At 43.4% G+C, this 22,427-nt stretch overlaps 1 protein-coding gene across 2 annotated transcripts in view; it reads right to left on the bottom strand.

Moving 5' to 3' along the window:
• Positions 1-277: 277 nt before the first annotated feature.
• Positions 278-22,427, bottom strand: part of LMNTD2 (lamin tail domain containing 2) — a 109,450-nt gene continuing 87,300 nt past the window's right edge. Inside the window, exons 3-8 of one of the 2 annotated variants that reach the window (XM_069738724.1) lie at positions 17,668-17,854; positions 17,110-17,229; positions 16,674-16,822; positions 7,024-7,118; positions 939-985; positions 278-824 (exon numbers count right to left, since the gene is read on the bottom strand). In XM_069738724.1, the coding sequence (XP_069594825.1) occupies positions 705-824; positions 939-985; positions 7,024-7,118; positions 16,674-16,822; positions 17,110-17,229; positions 17,668-17,854 (718 nt within the window). In that variant the 3' untranslated portion in view covers positions 278-704. The remainder of the gene's footprint in view (positions 825-938; positions 986-7,023; positions 7,119-16,673; positions 16,823-17,109; positions 17,230-17,667; positions 17,855-22,427) is intronic. The other variant, XM_069738725.1, reaches the window with a different exon arrangement.

Here is a 22,427-nt window from a genome sequence, read left to right on the forward strand (position 1 = left end):
AGCGGATGCGTTGAAAAACTGCATCTGCTGCCCACGTCTTGCAGTTATTTCTCAACGTCCGTCGGCCCGACGCATTGCGACGGGCCCGTACCGACTGAAGTGTGAAAGTAGCCTAAGCCTCCTTACCTTGACAAGCCGGAGCTGGTATGGCACTCTCCACAAGGAGAAACCTTACCCCTTAGACCTGCTTATTCTAAGTTTTCACATTCTTTAGCCACTCACAGACATGAGATATTGGATCATTTTCAGAATTTAAAAAAAAAAAATGGAAAAGTCTAATATTTTAAAATTATTTATTTGATTTGACTCTCTTTATTTACTTTTAGGACTTGTTTGACAACCTGATGTAGTTTTAGGTCAAATTTATGCCGAAATAAGGAAGCTGAACATTCCAAAGGGTTCACAAACACCATGGTAGCTGAAAACATCTGGTAATGAAAATGACAAAACATTTTTTGAGAAAAGCTAAAAAAAAAAAAAATCACAGGGACTGAAAATCTAGTATAGCATAGAAACCATGACAAATTTGCAGAAGAAATAAAAGTGCTTAAAAAACAAAACTTTAGGCAAAAAAAGCAGAAAAAAGAATGGATTTGGCATATTAAAAAGTTGCCCAACTTATTATACAATATTAATGATTCCATTATGTAAAAGCAAAGTTCAGGTCAATTTTCCAACAGAAAGTCTGTTAGGGTAAGTGGTCACTAGATTTTCAGGAGATCAAATGTAAAGGGTATGTGACTGAGGAAGTCAAATCCATGCTTGGATCTGGCAGTGTTCTGGACCAGAAGTCTGATGAGGGCGCTATTTCTATTGAACCGTTCCTGTTAATAAAAAAAAGTGATTAAATGTGTGTTGTCCAAGTGGACTAGAAGTTCTACACTCCTAAATATTATAATTTAAAATTCAGCATTTTGTATTGTACTATTACTACTTACTGGCTGCCAAGTGACCGACAGTGGATGAGGGTTACTGGGTGCCAGTCCTGTAAAATAAGCATAGGAACATTTTACCTGACAATGACGTCACAAATACAGTCCTTCCAAGAAAAGACATATACACAGTAGCGTCGCTACCGGGGAGAGGCAGAGGGTGCAATCGCCCTGAGCCCCGTGCTTGGAGGAGCCCACCTGGAGCTATCCTTAACTGTTCTGGACACTGCTCTGGAGTGGTTCCTGGTGGCTACCTGCAGCTGAAGCCTGACCTCACCATCAGAGGCTCCAGGGAAAGCCCAGCCTGTGGTCAGTGGGTCCACGATCCTCCAGCGTGACAACTCACTTTGGATAAGTCCCTATGATCTTTCTACATCTAGCCACTGGGATTTTAGCCAATTCCTCAAGGAAAAACTGCCCTGGCTTCTCCAAGATTATTATTATTATTTATTGTTATAGCGCCATTTATTCCATGGCGCTTTACATGTGAGGAGGGGTATACATAATAAAAACAAGTACAATAATCTTAAACAATACAAGTTATACAAGTCATAACTGGTACAGGAGGAGAGAGGACCCTGCCCGCGAGGGCTCACAATCTACAAGGGATGGGTGAGGATACAGTAGGCGAGGATAGAGCTGGACATGCAGCGGTTTGGTCGATCGGTGGTTACTGCAGGTTGTAGGCTTGTCGGAAGAGGTAGGTCTTCAGGTTCTTTTTGAAGGTTTCGATGGCAGGCGAGAGTCTGATGTGTTGTGATAGAGGGTTCCAGAGTAGGGTTGATACGCGAGAGAAATCTTGTATACGATTGTGGGAAGAGGAGATAAGGGGGGAGTAGAGAAGGAGATCTTGTGAGGATCGGAGGTTGCGTGTAGGTAAGTATGGGAGATGAGGTCACAGATGTATGGAGGAGACAGGTTGTGGATGGCTTTGTATGTCATGGTTAGGGTTTTGTAGTGGAGTCTCTGGGCAATGGGGAGCCAGTGAAGGGATTGACAGAGGGGAGAGGCCGGGGAATAGCGGGGGGACAGGTGGATTAGTCGGGCAGCAGCGTTTAGAATAGATTGGAGGGGTGCGAGAGTGTTAGAGGGGAGGCCACAGAGCAGGAGGTTGCAGTAGTCAAGGCCAGAGATGATGAGGGCATGGACTAGGGTTTTTGCAGATTCATGGTTGAGGAATGAACGGATTCATGAAATACTTTTGAGTTGAAGTCGGCAGGAAGTGGAGAGGGCTTGGATATGTGGTTTGAAGGAGAGATCAGCGTCAAGGATTACCCCTAGGCAGCGAGCTTGTGGGACTTGGGAGAGTGGGCAGCCATTTACTGTAATGGATAGGTTCGTTGGGGGGGTCACGTGAGATGGGGGAAAGATGATGAATTCTGTTTTGTCCATGTTAAGTTTCAGAAATCTAGCGGAGAAGAAGGATGAAATAGTGGACAGACATTGAGGGATTCTGGTTAGAAGGGAGGTGATATCTGGTCCAGAGATGTAGATCTGGGTGTCGTCAGCATAGAGGTGATACTGAAAGCCATGAGATTCTATGAGCTGTCCCAGGCCAAAGGTGTAAATGGAGAAGAGCAGGGGCACAAGGACTGAACCTTGTGGGACTCCGACAGATAGAGGGCGAGGTGAGGAGGTGGTGTGTGAGTGGGAGACGCTGAATGTCCGGTCTGTTAGGTATGATGAGATCCAGGATAGGGCCAAGTCAAGATAGATGGTTTCCTCAGGTGAACAGCAATCTTCAAATCTGATCAGATTTTCAATTGGATTCATGTCTAGGCTTTGACCAGGCCACTCCAAAAAAATGTACACATTTCTCTTTAAACCACTTGAGTGTTGCTTTAGGCTACTTTCACACTAGCGTCATTTGACGCACGTCACAATGCGTCGTTTTGAAGAAAAAATGCATCCTGCAAAGTTGCCTGCAGGATGCGTTTTTTCTCCATAGACTTCCATTAGCGACACATTGCGACAGATTGCCACACATTGCATCCGTTGTGCGACGGATGCGACGTGTTTTTGCAGTCCGTCGGGCCAAAAAAACGTTGCTTGCAACGTTTTTTGGTCCGTCGGGTCCGCTTTTTCGACCGCGCATGCGTGGCTGAAACTCCGCCCCCTCCTCCCCGGACCTCACAATGGGGCAGCGGATGCGTTGCAAAACTGCATCCGCTGCCCCCGTTGTGATTTTAATTCACAGCATGCGTCGGTACGTCGGCCCGACGCACTGCGACTGGCCCGTACCGACGCTAGTGTGAAAGTAGCCTTAGCAGTATGTTTTGGGTCATTGCCTTTTTAGAAGGTGAACCTCAGTCCTAGTCTCAAATTACTGACAGACTGAAACAGGTTTTTCTCAAGAATATCCCTGTATTTTGCACCATTTATCTTTACCTCAACTCAGATCATTTTCCCTGTTTCTGCTGCCGAAAAACATGGGACCTGACACCCAAGATAATGCACCACCACGTTATGGGTGTCAGGTCCGAGCATTCCTACATGAGCAGTTTCCTGGAAAGTGGATTGGTCATCGTGGGCCAGTTGAATGGCCACCAAGGTCTCCCGATCTGACCCTCTTAGACTTTTATCTTTGGGGTCATCTGAAGGTAATTGTCTATGCTGTGAAGATACGAGATGTGCAGCATCGGAAACAACGGATACTGGAAGCCTGTGCTAGCATTTCTTCTGCGGTGTTGCTATCAGTGTGTCAAGAGTGGTAGAAGAGGGTTGCATTGACAATCCAACACAATGGGCAGAACTTTGAACACATTTTATAAGTGGTCATAAACTTGTAAATAACTCTTGAAAGAATAAAGTTACATTAAAACCAAGCATACCATTGTTTTTCTTGTGAAATTCTCAATAAGTTTGATGTGTCACATGACCCTCTTCCCATTGTAAAAAATAAAGTTGGATCCAAAATGTCCAACTTCAAAATGGCCGCCAAGGTAACCACCCATCGTTAGAAGTTTTCCCCCTCCCATATACTAAAAAAAAAAAAAACACACCATAAGAGGAAAAAACCTCCACTATTCTTGACTAAAAAACCAGTACACAGGCAGAGATGGTTACCTGTTCAAGGCCACCAAACAATTACACTAACCAAAGTGCAGCGGGCCCAAGTTAAGATGGTGGATGACAGAAGCACAGGTGCAATAATACCGATAATGCAGCCAGCCTACAATCAGGATTTGGCCGCCTGGCACACCTGTGCAAAATGATCTGTATGTGGCATGTTCACACAGAAATGCAGAGCATATGGCTCAAGGCCTATTAATGACGCCATAAAGCGGGCCAGCCATTGCTATAATGCATTCTGTGTGAACAGAGGCCAGAGTTTACAGAGCCATCTAGGGCTCAGCTGCACCCTGAAAAAATGACGTGCCCAAAAACATAACAATGTATGTAAGGTATTGGTTGGTGTTATGGCCATAATATTTAAGCTGGCAACCCACGCCAAGGGTCCTTACTTATTGCCGGTCCTAATCTAACAAAAACACACCATAAGAGGAAAAAACCTCCACTATTCTTGACAAAAAAAAACCAGTACACAGGCAGAGATGCTTACCTGTCACAGGGCCTTTAAACAATTACACTAACCAAAGTGGTGGATGACAGAATCCCATATACTAATGTGCCATAGACAGGAAGTTGATATCGCCAACCATTCACATTTTATTTAGGTGTATCCACATAAATGGCACACCCTGTAGTATGGGCGCATAGATTTGCAAGTTCTACAAAGCCAAAATATGGCTGTTAGACTGGTTAATCTTGTTGTGGTATGTGGGAATGTGTTGTCAGAAAATGACCTATTGATCAGATTTTTGTATTACACGTGTTTTTTTTATTTGGTTAATGTTTTTTTTTTCATATTACGATCTATGTATAAAAAAATAAATATATATTAATCTTGCAAAATTCACAGTGTCCACTGGGGCTTTTTTTAGACACATACTTCCTGTCCTTTGAGGTAAAGTTAACACTAGTTTCCTTATCATCAGAGGCCGTATTACAATGACAGGTAACGCCTCTATACACCGCTGATAACACAGGATCCATCAATCCCAATTGGCAATGTCACAGCTGACCCTGCTCCTCCTCCCTTAAAAATGACCTGTGCGCCCGCTCATTAGATGCCTGAATACAAAAGACAGTGTCTGAGTCTGATCATTGTGGATAATGTACATGTGTTGTTTCCTGAAACATCAGGAAGTATACATATAGAAAAGTACAGTGACTAGTGTGAACTTCTGTCATCTACAGTAGTCCAGTTGGTTCAGGCCATTACTATGTTGAGCTGCCAAGGCATTAAGCTCATAAAAATGACATCATGCTTGGTAACATGCTTACATGTATATCACCCTGTCATCTCTTGTCTGGTCATTGAGGTTTACTGTGCTCCTGTCTCGGATTACTGATACTTGTAGTGCCAGTGATAGACACAGACTGCTGAGGGCCATTGTGCAAAATGTACCTGGGCCCCTTTACATGTCTTCCACAGACGTGGGCCCCCCTTACCTCTTGGGCCTCTGTCTAGCCGCACAGGTTGCACCAATGGTATGTCTGCCCCTATGTTGTACTACTCCTGTTCCATACTCGCAGCTCGCTTTGCACTCCTGTTCCCGTCTCATTTCTTGGCCTCTCACATCCTAACTGCTCTCACTATGATGACCCTTGTCTCTCTAAGGGTACCGTCACACTGAAACGACGCTGCAGCGATACGACAACGATGTCGATCGCTGCAGCGTCGCTGTTTGGTCACTGGAGAGCTGTCACACAGACAGCTCTCCAGCGACCAACGATCCCGAAGTCCCCTGGTAACCAGGGTAAACATCGGGTTACTAAGCGCAGGGCCGCGCTTAGTAACCCAATGTTTACCCTGGTTACCAGCGTAAACGTAAAAAAACAAACACTACATACTTACCTTCCGCTGTCTGTCCTTCGGCGCTCTGCTTTCCTCTGCACTGTCAGCGCCGGTCAGCCGTAAAGCAGAGCGGTGACGTCACCGCTGTGCTTTCCGGCTGGCCGGCGCTCACAGCCAGTGCAGAGAAGCACAGCGCCGGAGGACAGACACGGAAGGTAAGTATGTAGTGTTTGTTTTTTTTACGTTTACGCTGGTAACCAGGGTAAACATCGGGTTACTAAGCGCGGCCCTGCGCTTAGTAACCCGATGTTTACCCTGGTTACCAGTGAAGACATCGCTGAATCGGCGTCACACACGCCGATTCAGCGATGTCAGCGGGAGATCCAGCAACAAAAGAAAGTTTCAAATGATCTGCTACGACGTACGATTCTCAGCGGGGTCCCTGATCGCAGTAGCGTGTCAGACACAGCGAGATCGTTACGATATCGCTGGAACGTCACGGATCGTGCCGTCCTAGCGATCAAAGTGCCACTGTGTGACGGTACCTTTAGACCTCATTGTGACAGAACCAACACTATGTCAATCTATTCATTATGCAAATTACCTTTTCAGAGAAGAAATGCACTGCCACTTATTGGGTGTAGCAATACTATAAGTCAATATTGACCATTTAAAGAGTCTTTCCACATGACTTAGCTTAAGAAGCCAAACCATTTGCAGACACGTGTTTCAGGGTTTTTGTCCCTCATCAGTACAAAGCAGGAAAACTTCTTTGGCTGGATGAGATGTCTAACAGCGGGTGACGTTTCTCTTTGTATCTCTTTGTATTGATATTCCTAGTTGGCATAACAAGGCTTGTAGGTCATACAATGCTCCTCTGGGAATTTAAATAATGAATTCATGGAACTGTGACCTGGGAATCCTCCCTCCAGTCTAGCCAGTGCTTATTGGACTGCGGCTTACAGAGTCCACATCCCTGTACTTGTGTGTAAAACATCTAACTAAATGTTTACTGCTAGTCTACAGACTGTAGAATGGGAGGAAGAAGGACTATGCACAGGGTTTGTAATCTGTACCCATAAAGACACAGCTGTGAATGGAAAACTAGGACATTTCTAATCAAAACTACTTGTAAAATTGTTTCAGGTCTTAGAACAATACAATCTATAGCATCTAATAATTTACAATTGAATAATGCCCACATAGTGGCATAGTAAATAAAATAGATACCTGAATTTCTGAAGGCTAAGCACAGCTTTGGTCTAATGCTAGTTGAGTAAGGCGCTATGTTCCGAGTCATCCCATAGTCAGGGGAACCACAGGTCCTATAATAAACACAATTGAGACCGGTCTAAATGAAATTTACTTAAAGAAGTGGTCCGAAAGTAATATTTAAATGTCTGTCTATTTATTGTAAAAATAAAATCTCTTTTTTAATATACTTTAATTATAAAGTCCTTATCATTCCCTCTCTACTCTCTCTAACTGCTTTATTTTATTATTTTTTTCACCTACTTCGTTTTGATGACATTTTGTTTGTTTTGTTTGAGAACCCCCACCACATGCTGGGATACTCAAACAAAGTATCATCAGGGGACAGAGGCTGCGGTCACTGCCACAGCCCCTGTCCCCACCCTGAAATGAAGCATCATCAGTGACATCCTTTTCAGTGGCTGGGCTAGTCCCTGCTCTACGTTGCCAATTCCTCTGTATGATGAGTATGAGCTGCCTTGTCTCTGTGATATAATTTTTTCATGCACAGTGATGGTGTGCTCCCTTGCTGGCTCTACTGAAAAGTGATAAGCTGACAGGGGAGCGCACTGTCAGTGTGCATTGAAAGGAGAAAACAGGTGAGCAGAGATCAGACCTTCTCCCGCAACTGAAGTCTGTGTTCGGGGGTGAGGCTGGTCCCTGCTCGCCATGTTCTCTCCTTGCAATGCGCACTGGCAGTGCACCCTCTTGACAACTGGTAAGTACTCATTAGAACAGGTGAGGGAGCGCACTGTCACACTTCATTGAAGAAAAAATCATGCACAGTGAGAAGGGAGCTTGTTTTGAGCATACATCAGAATTGATACATGCTCAGTAGAGCAGGGACTAGCCCCTGAAACGGATGGCACTGATCATGCTTCATTTCAGGAGGGAACAGAGGCTGCAGCAGTGATCACAGCTTCTTCTCTCTAATGACATCCCATTTTAGCATCTCAGCATGCACAGGGGATTCTTAAATGAAATGTCATCAAAAGTTGAAAAAAATTTAAATAAAACAGATAGATTAGAGAGGGAACGATAGTGACTTTTCATCTAAAGTATATTAGAAAAGAGATTCGATTTTTACAACAAAGAGATGGACATTTAAGATTAATTTTGGACTACCGCTTTAACTTTGCATAATTACAGCCAGTCACAACCTATAGTCATACAACTACAGCAAAATATGGGGAAGTGTTGTGAATTCTGTGGCTGAATTCACTCCTGTGGTCACAAGTGGTACTGCAGCTTCTGAGCTTCCTCCCTCAGGTGTTCTGGTGAGCTCGTTAACTGCTTCATTACTTAACTCTGCCTGATGCTGCTATCCTTGCTCCTTGTCAATGTTTCAGTGTTGGATCTGAGCTTCTCCTGATTGTTCCTGTGACCTGCTGCTCTGTATAGCTAAGTGCTTTTTGCTTTTTTGTTGCTTTTTTTCTGTCCAGCTTGTCTTTTGTTTTGCTGGAAGCTCTGAGACGCAAAGGGTGTACCGCCGTGCCGTTAGTTCGGCACGGTGGGTTTTTTTGCCCCCTTTGCGTGGTTTTGCTTTAGGGTTTTTTGTAGACTGCAAAGTTCGCTTTACTGTCCTCGCTCTGTCCTAGAATATCGGGCCCCACTTTGCTGAATCTATTTCATCCCTACGTTTTGTCTTTTCATCTTACTCACAGTCATTATATGTGGGGGGCTGCCTTTTCCTTTGGGGAATTTCTCTGGGGCAAGTCAGGCCTATTTTTCTATCTTCAGGCTAGCTAGTTTCTTAGGCTGTGCCGAGTTGCCTAGGTAGTTGTTAGGCGCAATCCACAGCCGCTTTTAGTTGTGTTTAGGATAGGATCAGGTGTGCAGTCTACAGAGTTTCCACGTCTCAGAGCTCGTTCTTGTATTTTTGGGTATTTGTCAGATCACTGTGTGCGCTCTGATCGCTAAGCACACTGTGTTTCTGGATTGCCTTCATAACACCTGTCATTAGCAAACATAACAGTACAAGGAGCCTAACTAATGATTCTCAATAGAGGGAAAGAAAAAGTTCTGACATCATTTTTTTTTTTTTTTTCTGCTCTGTGTTCACTTTTTTTTTTCCCCTAGACATTTGGGTGATTCTGGACACAGGTGTGGACATGGATATTCAGGGTCTGTGCTCTTCAATGAATAATCTCGTTATAAATGTACAAAAAATTCAAGATACTATTGATCAGAAATCTATGTTAGAACCAAGAATTCCTATTCCTGATTTGTTTTTTGGAGATAGAACTACGTTTCTAAGTTTCAAAAATAATTGTAAGCTATTTCTGGCCTTGAAACCTCATTCTTCTGGTAATCCTATTCAACAGGTTTTGATTATTATTTCTTTTTTGCGCGGCGACCCTCAAGACTGGGCATTTTCTCTTGCGCCAGGAGACCCTGCATTGAGTAGTGTCGATGCGTTTTTTCTGGCGCTCGGATTGCTGTACGATGAGCCTAATTCAGTGGATCAGGCTGAGAAAAATTTGCTGGCTTTGTGCCAGGGTCAGGATGATATAGAAGTATATTGTCAGAAATTTAGGAAATGGTCAGTACTCACTCAGTGGAATGAATCTGCGCTGGCAGCTTTGTTCAGAAAGGGTCTCTCTGAGGCTCTTAAGGATGTCATGGTGGGATTTCCTATGCCTGCTGGTTTGAATGAGTCTTTGTCTTTGGCCATTCAGATCGGTCGACGCTTGCGCGAGCGTAAATCTGTGCACCATTTGGCGGTACTGCCTGAGGTTAAACCTGAGCCTATGCAGTGCGATAGGACTATGACTAGAGTTGAACGGCAGGAATACAGACGTCTGAATGGTCTGTGTTTCTGCTGTGGTGATTCCACTCATGCTATTTCTGATTGTCCTAAGCGCACTAAGCGGTCCGCTAGGTCTGCCGTCATTGGTACTGTACACTCCAAATTCCTTCTGTCCATTACCTTGATATGCTCTTTGTCGTCGTTTTCTGTCATGGCGTTTGTGGATTCGGGCGCTGCCCTGAATCTGATGGATTTGGATTATGCTAAACGTTGTGGGTTTTTCTTGGAGCCTTTGCGGTGTCCTATTCCATTGAGAGGAATTGATGCTACACCTTTGGCCAAGAATAAACCTCAATACTGGGCCCAGCTGACCATGTGCATGGCTCCTGCACATCAGGAAGTTATTCGCTTTCTGGTGTTGCATAATCTGCATGATGTGGTCGTGTTGGGGTTGCCATGGCTACAAACCCATAATCCAGTATTGGATTGGAATTCCATGTCGGTATCCAGCTGGGGTTGTCAGGGGGTACATGGTGATGTTCCATTTTTGTCGATTTCGTCATCCACTCCTTCTGAGGTCCCAGAGTTCTTGTCTGATTATCAGGATGTATTTGAAGAGCCCAAGTCCGATGCTCTACCTCCGCATAGGGATTGTGATTGTGCTATCAATTTGATTCCTGGTAGTAAATTCCCTAAAGGTCGATTATTTAATTTATCCGTGCCCGAACACGCCGCTATGCGCAGTTATGTGAAGGAATCCCTGGAGAAGGGACATATTCGCCCATCGTCGTCACCACTGGGAGCAGGGTTCTTCTTTGTAGCCAAGAAGGATGGTTCACTGAGACCTTGTATAGATTACCGCCTTCTTAATAAGATCACTGTTAAATTTCAGTATCCCTTGCCATTGTTATCTGACTTGTTTGCTCGGATTAAGGGGGCTAGTTGGTTCACTAAGATAGATCTTCGTGGTGCGTATAATCTGGTGAGAATCAGGCAAGGAGATGAATGGAAAACTGCATTCAATACGCCCGAGGGTCATTTTGAGTATCTAGTGATGCCGTTCGGACTTGCCAATGCTCCATCTGTGTTTCAGTCTTTTATGCATGACATCTTCCGTGAGTATCTGGATAAATTCCTGATTGTTTACTTGGATGACATTTTGATCTTCTCAGATGATTGGGAGTCTCATGTGAAGCAGGTCAGAATGGTTTTTCAGGTCCTGCGTGCTAACTCTTTGTTTGTGAAGGGATCAAAGTGTCTCTTCGGTGTGCAGAAAGTTTCATTTTTGGGGTTCATCTTTACCCCTTCTACTATCGAGATGGATCCAGTTAAGGTCCAAGCCATCCAGGATTGGATTCAGCCGACATCTCTGAAAAGTCTGCAAAAGTTCCTGGGCTTTGCTAATTTTTATCATCGCTTCATCTGTAATTTTTCTAGCATTGCCAAACCATTGACCGATTTGACCAAGAAGGGTGCTGATTTGGTTAATTGGTCTTCTGCTGCTGTGGAAGCTTTTCAGGAGTTGAAGCGTCGTTTTTGTTCTGCCCCTGTGTTGTGTCAGCCAGATGTTTCTCTTCCGTTCCAGGTCGAGGTTGATGCTTCTGAGATTGGAGCAGGGGCGGTTTTGTCACAGAGAGGTTCTGATTGCTCAGTGATGAAACCATGTGCTTTCTTTTCCAGGAAGTTTTCACCCGCTGAGCGTAATTATGATGTGGGCAATCGAGAGTTGCTGGCCATGAAGTGGGCATTCGAGGAGTGGCGTCATTGGCTTGAAGGAGCTAAGCATCGCGTGGTGGTATTGACTGATCATAAGAACTTGACTTATCTCGAGTCTGCCAAGCGCTTGAATCCTAGACAGGCCCGTTGGTCGTTATTTTTTGCCCGCTTCGACTTTGTGATTTCGTACCTTCCGGGCTCTAAAAATGTGAAGGCGGATGCTCTGTCTAGGAGTTTTGTGCCCGACTCTCCGGGTTTATCTGAGCCAGCGGGTATCCTCAAGGAAGGAGTCATTGTGTCTGCCATCTCCCCTGATTTGCGGCGGGTGCTGCAAAAATTTCAGGCGAATAAACCTGATCGTTGTCCAGCAGAGAAACTGTTCGTCCCTGATAGGTGGACTAATATACTTATCTCTGAACTTCATTGTTCGGTGTTGGCTGGTCATCCTGGAATCTTTGGTACCAGAGAGTTAGTGGCTAGATCCTTCTGGTGGCCATCTCTGTCACGGGATGTACGTACTTTTGTGCAGTCCTGTGGGATTTGTGCTAGGGCTAAGCCCTGCTGTTCTCGTGCCAGTGGGTTGCTTTTGCCCTTGCCGGTCCCAAAGAGGCCTTGGACACATATTTCGATGGATTTCATTTCTGACCTTCCCGTTTCTCAAAAGATGTCAGTCATTTGGGTGGTCTGTGATCGCTTTTCTAAAATGGTCCATCTGGTGCCCTTGGCTAAATTGCCTTCCTCCTCTGATTTGGTACCTTTGTTCTTTCAGCATGTGGTTCGGTTGCATGGCATTCCTGAGAATATTGTTTCTGACAGAGGTTCCCAGTTTGTTTCAAGGTTTTGGCGAGCCTTTTGTGGTAGGATGGGCATTAACCTATCCTTTTCCTCGGCTTTCCATCCTCAGACTAATGGCCAGACCGAACGAACCAATCAGACCTTGGAAACATATCTGAGATGTTTTGTTTCTGCAGACCAGGATGATTGGGTGTCCTTTTTGCCGTTGGCTGAGTTCGCCCTTAATAATCGGGCCAGCTCGGCTACCTTGGTTTCTCCATTTTTTTGCAATTCTGGGTTCCATCCTCGTTTCTCTTCAGGACAGGTTGAGTCTTCGGACTGTCCTGGTGTGGATTCTGTGGTGGATAGGTTGCAGCAGATCTGGACTCAGGTAGTGGACAATTTGATCTTGTCCCAGGAGAAAGCTCAACTTTTCGCTAATCGCAGACGCCGTGTGGGTCCCCGACTTCCTGTTGGGGATCTGGTTTGGTTATCTTCTCGTCATATTCCTATGAAGGTTTCCTCTCCTAAATTTAAACCTCGTTTTATTGGTCCGTATAGGATTTCTGAGGTTCTCAATCCTTTGTCTTTTCGTTTGACCCTCCCAGACTCCTTTTCCATACATAATGTATTCCATAGGTCGTTGTTGCGGAGATACGTGGCACCTATGGTTCCATCTGTTGAGCCTCCTGCCCCGGTTTTGGTGGTGGGGGAATTGGAGTATATTGTGGAGAAGATTTTGGATTCTCGTATTTCTAGACGGAAACTCCAGTATCTGGTTAAATGGAAGGGTTATGCTCAGGAAGATAATTCCTGGGTTTTTGCCTCTGATGTTCATGCTTCCGATCTTGTTCGTGCCTTTCATGCGGCTCATCCTGGTCGGCCTGGGGGCTCTGGTGAGGGTTCGGTGACCCCTCCTCAAGGGGGGGGTACTGTTGTGAATTCTGTGGCTGAATTCACTCCTGTGGTCACAAGTGGTACTGCAGCTTCTGAGCTTCCTCCCTCAGGTGTTCTGGTGAGCTCGTTAACTGCTTCATTACTTAACTCCGCCTGATGCTGCTATCCTTGCTCCTTGTCAATGTTTCAGTGTTGGATCTGAGCTTCTCCTGATTGTTCCTGTGACCTGCTGCTCTGTATAGCTAAGTGCTTTTTGCTTTTTTGTTGCTTTTTTTCTGTCCAGCTTGTCTTTTGTTTTGCTGGAAGCTCTGAGACGCAAAGGGTGTACCGCCGTGCCGTTAGTTCGGCACGGTGGTTTTTTTTGCCCCCTTTGCGTGGTTTTGCTTTAGGGTTTTTTGTAGACTGCAAAGTTCGCTTTACTGTCCTCGCTCTGTCCTAGAATATCGGGCCCCACTTTGCTGAATCTATTTCATCCCTACGTTTTGTCTTTTCATCTTACTCACAGTCATTATATGTGGGGGGCTGCCTTTTCCTTTGGGGAATTTCTCTGGGGCAAGTCAGGCCTATTTTTCTATCTTCAGGCTAGCTAGTTTCTTAGGCTGTGCCGAGTTGCCTAGGTAGTTGTTAGGCGCAATCCACAGCCGCTTTTAGTTGTGTTTAGGATAGGATCAGGTGTGCAGTCTACAGAGTTTCCACGTCTCAGAGCTCGTTCTTGTATTTTTGGGTATTTGTCAGATCACTGTGTGCGCTCTGATCGCTAAGCACACTGTGTTTCTGGATTGCCTTCATAACACCTGTCATTAGCAAACATAACAGGGAAGAGCATATCATACCAGCACTTATGTTATACTATCTACAGTAGTAACTTCCAACCTTTGCAGGTGTGAACCTATTCTAACCATTGATAGCACAAAAAGAGGATTCAGAGGTCCTCCAAAAATTCAGAAAAATAGCAAAAAAAGGCAGGGATGCTTACCTGCCTGGGCCTCCAAACTAATGCATTATCAGGATGCAGTGGACCCATGGGGTTAAGATGGCGGCAACACAGGTGCAGAAATACCGATGAGGCAGCCACTCACAACCTACCAAACTAATGGAGGGGGTGGCTGCTTGGCATATGACTGCACATAAGAGACTTGTATGTGGCGCTGTTCACACAATGGGAATGCACAGCATCCAGGTTAACAGCCTATTAGTGACAGCCTTCTATTAGATCAGGCGGGCTGCCCAGCGCTATTTAGATGCATCCCATGTGAACAGACACCACAGTTTACAAGACAGAATGGGCCCAACCGTACCCCGAAAATGCAAAAAACACATACAAAAAAATATGTGAGGTATTAGTTTATATTTTGGCCAAAATACACAAGCTCGTAACCCACGTCACGGGTCCCCATGCTTACGTCTGGGTGATGGATGAGTAGATCATCCAGATTCTCAGGTACCTTTCTCCTTGAATAAAGTCCTGATGAATACAGTGTTATCCTTTAACGACCAGGTGTTATCAGCATTTGGGGTTCATTGACATCGGGTCTGCTGCTAACTTTATTGATTTGGGACTGGTATTAAAGTTAGGATTAGGGAAAGTTAGTTTAGAAATACCCATTCAAATCTTCACCAATGACAAGACACAATTAGCCCAGAATCTGGTCAAGAAGGTAATGGTGGATTTCCAAGTGGGAGCACGCCACTCTGAATCCATCTCTTGTTTTGGATAATTTGCCTGCTGGGTTGGTATTGGCTCTTCCATGGCTACATATTTACAATCCTGTTATTGATTGGTATCAGAAGGAAAATGATAAATCGAGCCACTATTGTTACAAGAAATGTCTAAAGTCTGTACAAGTATACTCTCCTAGTCTGAGGGGTCTGCTGGGGTACCTGGAGAACTTCGCAGATGCATTCTCGGAAAAAGAGGCAGCTATACTGCATCCCCATCGTCTTTATGATTAGACTAGTAATCTTGTCCCTAATGCCAAATTACCTGAAGTTCGCCTTTACAATTTGTCTGGGCCTGAACGAGCCGCCATGAAAGAATATGTTAACGAAAGTTTACAGATGAGTCCTCATATCCATCCTTCCTCCTCTACTGCAGCTGCCAAATTCTCCTTTGTAAAAAGAAAGATGGCGACCTCCGGCCCTGCTGCAATTTCCAAGGACTAAACAAAATCACGTTATAAATACTTATCCACCATCACTCATCCCCAACCTATATAATCAGCTTCAGGGGGCTAAGTGGTTTTCTAAACTTGATGTTAAAGGAGCTTATAATTTGAAAAGCATCCAGGAAGGTGGTGAGTGGAAAATGGCGTTCTTAACTTCTGAAGGTCTATTTGAAAATCTTGTAATGCCATTTGGGTTAAACAATTCACCTGCTGTTTTTCAAAATTTTATGAATGAAATTTTCACTGATTGCATTGGAAGATTTTGTTGTGATTTACTTGGATGATATTCTAATTTTCTCGCTTGATTTTGACTCTCACCAGGAACATGTCCGTGTGGTATTACAGTACAAAGGTTGAGGAAGAATTTTTTATTTGCGAAATTAGAGAAATTTGTTTTTTTTTTCTGTTCAGGAAGTTTTGTTCTTGGAGGTTTTTTTGTCAGAAGAAGGGTTTAGGATAAACCCTGGGAAGGTGCAGGCCATAATTGTTTGGGTTCAACCTTGTGACCTTAAGGCTTTGCAATGTTTTCTTGGATTCACCAACTATTAGGGTTAGGGTCAAAGGTTTTTCTCAGATTGCTAATCCTTTTACAGACCTTACTCGTAAGTGGGCAAATCTCAAGGTTTGGTTGCCGGATGGTATAAAGGCCTTCGAAAAATTAAAAGAATGTTTGATGTCTGCTCCCATTCTAATCCAACCCAATCTTCAAGAACCTTTCATTGTGGAGGTGGATGTTTCAGAGACTCGGGGTTAGGGGCCATTTTATCGTAGGGGCCCAAAACTCTGACTAACCTGCATGCATTAGTTTTTTTCTAAAGAATTCTTGCATGCGGAGAGAAATTATGATGTTGGAAGTCATGAGTTACTTACTGTTAAATTGGCCTCTGAGGAATGGAGTCATTTTTTGGAGAAGCGGATTAATCTAGATTACAGTGAATCAGCTAAACGACTAACCCCCAGACAAGCCAGATAATCCTTGTTGTTCTCTAGGTTTAATTTCTCTATCACATTCAGGCCAATTGTTGATGTATTGCTGCCTGACCTTGAACTTCGTTCTGACCATCCATCTGTATAACCCCTTTGCTCAGATCCGCTATCCTCCTGGTATTTTGACCATGGGCCGTTACCTGACTAGGACTTTCTCTTCCATCTGTTTAGGATGTACTCTCCTGGCTATTGACCTTGGATTCCTCGACTATCCTGACTTGTCCGTGACAAGTGACTCATCAACACACTCAACATCTTGATAACTGATATAAATGTTTGCCGAATGTCAGCAAGCAAAGGGAGAAATGACAAAAAGAGTACTTTGTCTGCACAAGTGCTACCTGTTGAGAGCAGTAGTTGGCAGAGTGGTAGAATAAACCTTGATCTGATCCATCACAGGTCGTCTTATGGCTTTCTGATGTTTACACAGGCCTGGTTTAGCTGTCTCTGGCCTGGAGGGTGACTCCTTATTCCTAAGAGAAGCAACCGGCTAAAAACACAAGAGAAGCATCAGGTATAAAATAACATAATTAAAGGATTTAGAAAAACACAATAAACACATACTAAATTAAGAATTATTGTAGATGCACATGTGGCACGTTTCAGCAAGATGTCTATGCCATAATTCTGGTGTAAAACACCTTGAAATGCTGCAACGTTTTTTGTGCAATTTTAAGTTGCGACTTAAGAACGTCCCCGCACAGGGAATGTACACCATATATTCTCCTCTAGAAACAATACTATATATCAGTACTAATAATTCCATATTCATCATACCTGCCCATTTGGCCTTGTTAGAACAGTGATGCATTTTTCGTTGCTTCGGAAGTAAACTCGTCCTTTCCACACCAAATCTGTTGGTAGATTTTGAGAAACTTTTGCTCCAGATGCCCAGATCTAAACAAGATAAAAGGCGGAATCACATGGCGCATACTATTCCATACAGGTGGAAATGTGGGTATACAGTGGCATGTAAAAGTCTGCGCACCCCTGGTCAAAATTAGTGTTATTGTGAACAGTTAAGCAAGTTGAAGATAAAATGATCTTAAAGACGACACATTTTCTTTGTGTTTTTGACATATATATATATATATATATATATATATATATATATATATAATTTTTTTTTATTTTTTTTATTTTTTTCACCTTTTACAAAAACGCAGAAATTGTGATAAGCACTAATTAGACAAGAATGAGCTGTAATTGTATTTCAGCAACCACAAAAATATCCGACTAAAAGAATGAAAAGCTGAAGCAACTTGGACCCAAAAGTTGCAACAGAGTGCTAACCTTCATTATTACTAATATTACTCAAGGGCAATCCCTCCATACCGTAATGTGCTGCCGGGATGCCAGAAGTAGATTGTGTGGGAAGCGATACACGGACACCACCTGTGCCCCCTCCAGCTGCAGCACTAGGTAGCCACTTATATCAATATCTTGGTCTGGAGAAGTGTTCCTTATTCGGATAAAGTGGCCTAAGGAATTGACTTCTGCAATCTTCAGAGGACCAGATGAGCTTTATAAGAAAAAAATAAATATAACTAACTTTGTTTTATTACCATTTTTTTTTTCATTTTTTATATTGATTGTGCAACAATATATGACTTTTCTTGCATTTGCAAATTGGGACCTGTCAAAAATCTAATTTATGACAGCTATGTACATCGTTTAGTAAGCAGCAATGTGCATATAGAGTGCACAATGACAGCTATGTACATTGTTTAGTAAGCAGCGATGTACATACACAGTGCACAATGACAGCTATGTACATCGTTTAGTAAGCAGCGATGTGCATATAGAGTGCAGAATGACAGCTATGTACATTGTTTAGTAAGCAGCGATGTACATACACAGTGCACAATGACAGCTATGTACATCGTTTAGTAAGCAGTGATGTGCATATAGAGTGCACAATGACAGCTATGTACATTGTTTAGTAAGCAGCGATGTACATACACAGTTCACAATGACAGCTATGTACATCGTTTAGTAAGCAGTGATGTGCATATAGAGTGCACAATGACAGCTATGTACATTGTTTAGTAAGCAGCGATGTGCATATAGAGTGCAGAATGACAGCTATGTACATTGTTTAGTAAGCAGCGATGTACATACACAGTGCACAATGACAGCTATGTACATCGTTTAGTAAGCAGTGATGTGCATATAGAGTGCACAATGACAGCTATGTACATCGTTTAGTAAGCAGCGATGTGCATACACAGTGCACAATGACAGCTATGTACATCGTTTAGTAAGCGATGTGCATATAGAGTGCACAATGACAGCTATGTACATCGTTTAGTAAGCAGCGATGTGCATACACAGTGCACAATGACAGCTATGTACATCGTTTAGTAAGCAGCGATGTGCATATAGAGTGCACAATGACAGCTATGTACATCGTTTAGTAAGCAGCGATGTACATACACAGTGCACAATGACAGCTATGTACATCGTTTAGTAAGCAGCGATGTACATACACAGTGCACAATGACAGCTATGTTCATCGTTTAGTAAGCAGCGATGTGCATATACAGTGCACAATGACAGCTATGTTCATCGTTTAGTAAGCAGCGATGTGCATATACAGTGCACAATGACAGCTATGTTCATCGTTTAGTAAGCAGCGATCTGCATATACAGTGCACAATGACAGCTATGTACATCGTTTAGTAAGCAGCGATCTGCATATACAGTGCACAATGACAGCTATGTACATCGTTTAGTAAGCAGCGATGTGCTACCTTCTCCAATCCTAGTGATCAAGTGATTTCCTGGTGCTTGGGGGCTTCAGGAGTTGCTGGGATTTTGTACACCTAGATCAAGACTTTGATCAATTCTGCAGTATTTGTAAGAAGTCTGTATTTCCTCTGTAACTGAGGCAAATATGTTAGACTGAGCTATGTTCATATTGTGTTTTACCCTCATGACAGTGGCTCTGTCGGGGCTTTTATGTCTCCAGGGGTTGTTTTAAATGAAAGGAGGTGTCACCAGAGTGAAACATGTAATGACTGACAGTCCGCTCTCTTGAGCTATATGTCTCACACTGGTAACGTCCCCTTTCATTAAAAACAAGCCCTGGAGGCAGATTCTCAGGGAGATCTATGTCCGGTCCAAAGATCTTAACAGCTCATTTACATATTAAGAAAAACATGGATTTTTCTGGAATAAAACATCAGATTGCAGATATCAAGGTATCGTTTTATTCAGCTACCTATGACCTACATGTCCATATTAATGGCTTAGGAGGGCTGATACCACTGGCAGATTCCCTTTAAACAGGACCCAACACCTCTCCTGATTTGTATGGTCTAATAAATAATACTTGTATTTGAATTACTTAACAAGTCTCGATTATCTTTTCTTAGACTCTACATTGTGCTGTTCCTCTGTTACTCCACCTGATTATTCATAAATTAACAAATGGGCGTTACCATTCCACTTGCATTTCACTACACAGTCTAGTAAAACTGATTGGACACTGGACAGTCATACTGTGAAGAGACTCGGCTCCAATCAGTTGTCAAGCTATTCATAAAGTTCTAGGAGGAATAATAATAGAGGTGTAGTATAAAGAAAATGTTCTCTAGAATTGTTATTTTGTGGAGATTTAAAGTAGTTGCCAAAATAGACAATTCTGGAGAGCGAACACATCGTAGCAGTACTGTTTATGGCCAGCAGATGGCACTAAGTAGCTATCAATCTGCTGTATGTTTTTGCCCTTGATAGTTTTGTCCTAAATTCTGTGACTATTTTCCTTTTCTAACATTGTCAGCTTATCCCATAGCAAAATAACAGTGAATTTTATAAAATACTTCTTCCATTTTTGTGTGTATAGGGGTGCTGTAGGTTTCAATACCATATATATACCGCTCATTGTATACAATCGGGAGGATGACCCCCGGCATACAATGTATAGAATGAGCTAATTCACTTAGGAGGTCAGCTATATTGAAACAGGTTGAATTCTAATCCATTCAATCATAGACGCAGCATAGGGAAAGCGCTGGTTTGTAAAGCTGCTTGAAACCCTTTTTTTGAATGATTTTTGCACAACATACAGTATATGGAAATAAACCAAGTCAGTCATTTTCCAGCCTTGCGCTAACTTGATAAAAATTATGCCTCCTCTGGTTTTAAAAAAAGACAAATACAATGGCCAGAAGGAGCAAGAATCACACAGTGACATTTCCTCCTGCTAATGTCTCCAAGTGGGAGGTAAGAGCTAGAGATGAGGAGAGGACAGTAGAAGAGCGCACTCCGAGGAGCAGGACAACCGCCCCCTACAAAATGTGTTTTGTGCCAGTGAAGTAACTGCCATATTAGTTATGATTTTCCTGTTAGGCTTCAGAAGTATCCCCCCAAAAATCTGCTATGTAAACTGTGAATGCAGCATGAAGTAGGGGCAGAGACCCTGATTCCAGAAATGTATCACTTAGTTTACTGGGTGCAGCAGTTGTGATACAATTAGATTTTTCTCCGCGGCAGACCTAACAGAGCTCAAAAGCTAACTCTGCTCACACCACAGCTCTCTGTGTACATGGTGTATTGACAGTGAGCTGCTAATCAGTGCTGGGGGCGTGGTTGGAGGGCAGTGAGAAAACACATTATCTACTGCTGATAAAGCACTGTATTGAAACTACAGCTCACAACCTAATAAGTGACATAGGGGCTGAGACACATATTTCAGCTATCTCATGCTGCTATCAGATTACATAGCAAAAACCTGATTGCAGATTCCTTTTATGCTACGTGCGCCTGTTGAGTATTTGCTTGCAGAAATTTCTGCAAGTTTTTTGCATCGCTTGGCAGCAAAAAGCGCATTATTTTTGGTGCATTTTTGTATAGCAATGAAGGCTTTTTTGTGAGCTAAATATATTTAAAAAAAAAGTTTTGTGAAGTAATTTCTTGATTCAACACCACCTTTTTCATTCTGATGTGGTAGCGTCACCCTCATTGCTATGGTAAGTAAACAAATGACACACACACACACACACACACACACACACACACACACACACACACACACACACACACACACACACACACACACACACACACACACACACACACACTATCACCAGCCTATGTAGGAGCGTTAACAGAACGAATGTACATAGGCTATAACTAAACAGCAACTCTTAATTTAAAAAAAATTTAAAGAAAAATTACGTAATTTTCATAACCAGCAGAGGGAAAGCCGACGGCTGAAGGCTGATGCTAATATTCTCGGAAGGCTCCAATAGCCATAAAGGTTCCCTGGCTATTAATATCAGCTCACAGCTGTCGGCATCGTCTTTACTGGCTAGCTTACAGGAGGACCCCAGAAAAAAAAAAAAAAAAATCGACATAGGGTCCCCCTAAAAAAATCTAACCAGCAAAGGCTAGGCAGACCGCTCCAGGCTTATATTAATAGACTAGGAGGGGGGCATTGGTTATGCCCAGACTCACCCGCCGCAGAAAAGGCGCATTTATAAGATGCGTCAAATCTGGTGCTTAGGCTACTTTAACACTTGCGTCGTGCACTGCACGTCGCTATGCGACATTGCGGCGCACTGACACAAGCAGTGAAAGCGTCGCAGAACGGGGGCAGCGGATGCCGTTTTTCCACGCATCCGCTGCCGCATTGTGAGGTGCGGGGAGGCGGGGGAGGAGTAATGTTTTTTGCTGCCGGCGGTCCGCCACAACACGACGCAACCGTCGCACGATGTTTGCGACGTGTGTCAATGCGTCGCAATGCGTCGTTCATGTTAGTCTATGGGGAAAAAACGCATCCTGCAGACAACTTTGCAGGATGTGTTTTTTCCCCTAAACGACGCATTGTGACGTATTGAAAACAACGCTAGTGTGAAAGTAGCCTAAGCCTCGCTCTTCCCTCTTGCCCTGTAGCGATGGCAAGTGGGGTAATAGTTGGGGGAGTTGATGTCACCTTTGTATTATCAGGTGACATCGAGCCCACAGGTTAGTAATGGAGAGGAGTCTATAAGACGCCCCCATTACTAACCCCACAGTGATATCATAAAAACACATACACACACACACTTTTTAAAGTCCTTTATTTGAAATAATGACTCTTTTATGGAATC

Source organism: Ranitomeya imitator, chromosome 9, assembly GCF_032444005.1.
Source record: "Ranitomeya imitator isolate aRanImi1 chromosome 9, aRanImi1.pri, whole genome shotgun sequence".
NCBI classification, from domain to species: Eukaryota; Metazoa; Chordata; class Amphibia; order Anura; family Dendrobatidae; genus Ranitomeya; species Ranitomeya imitator.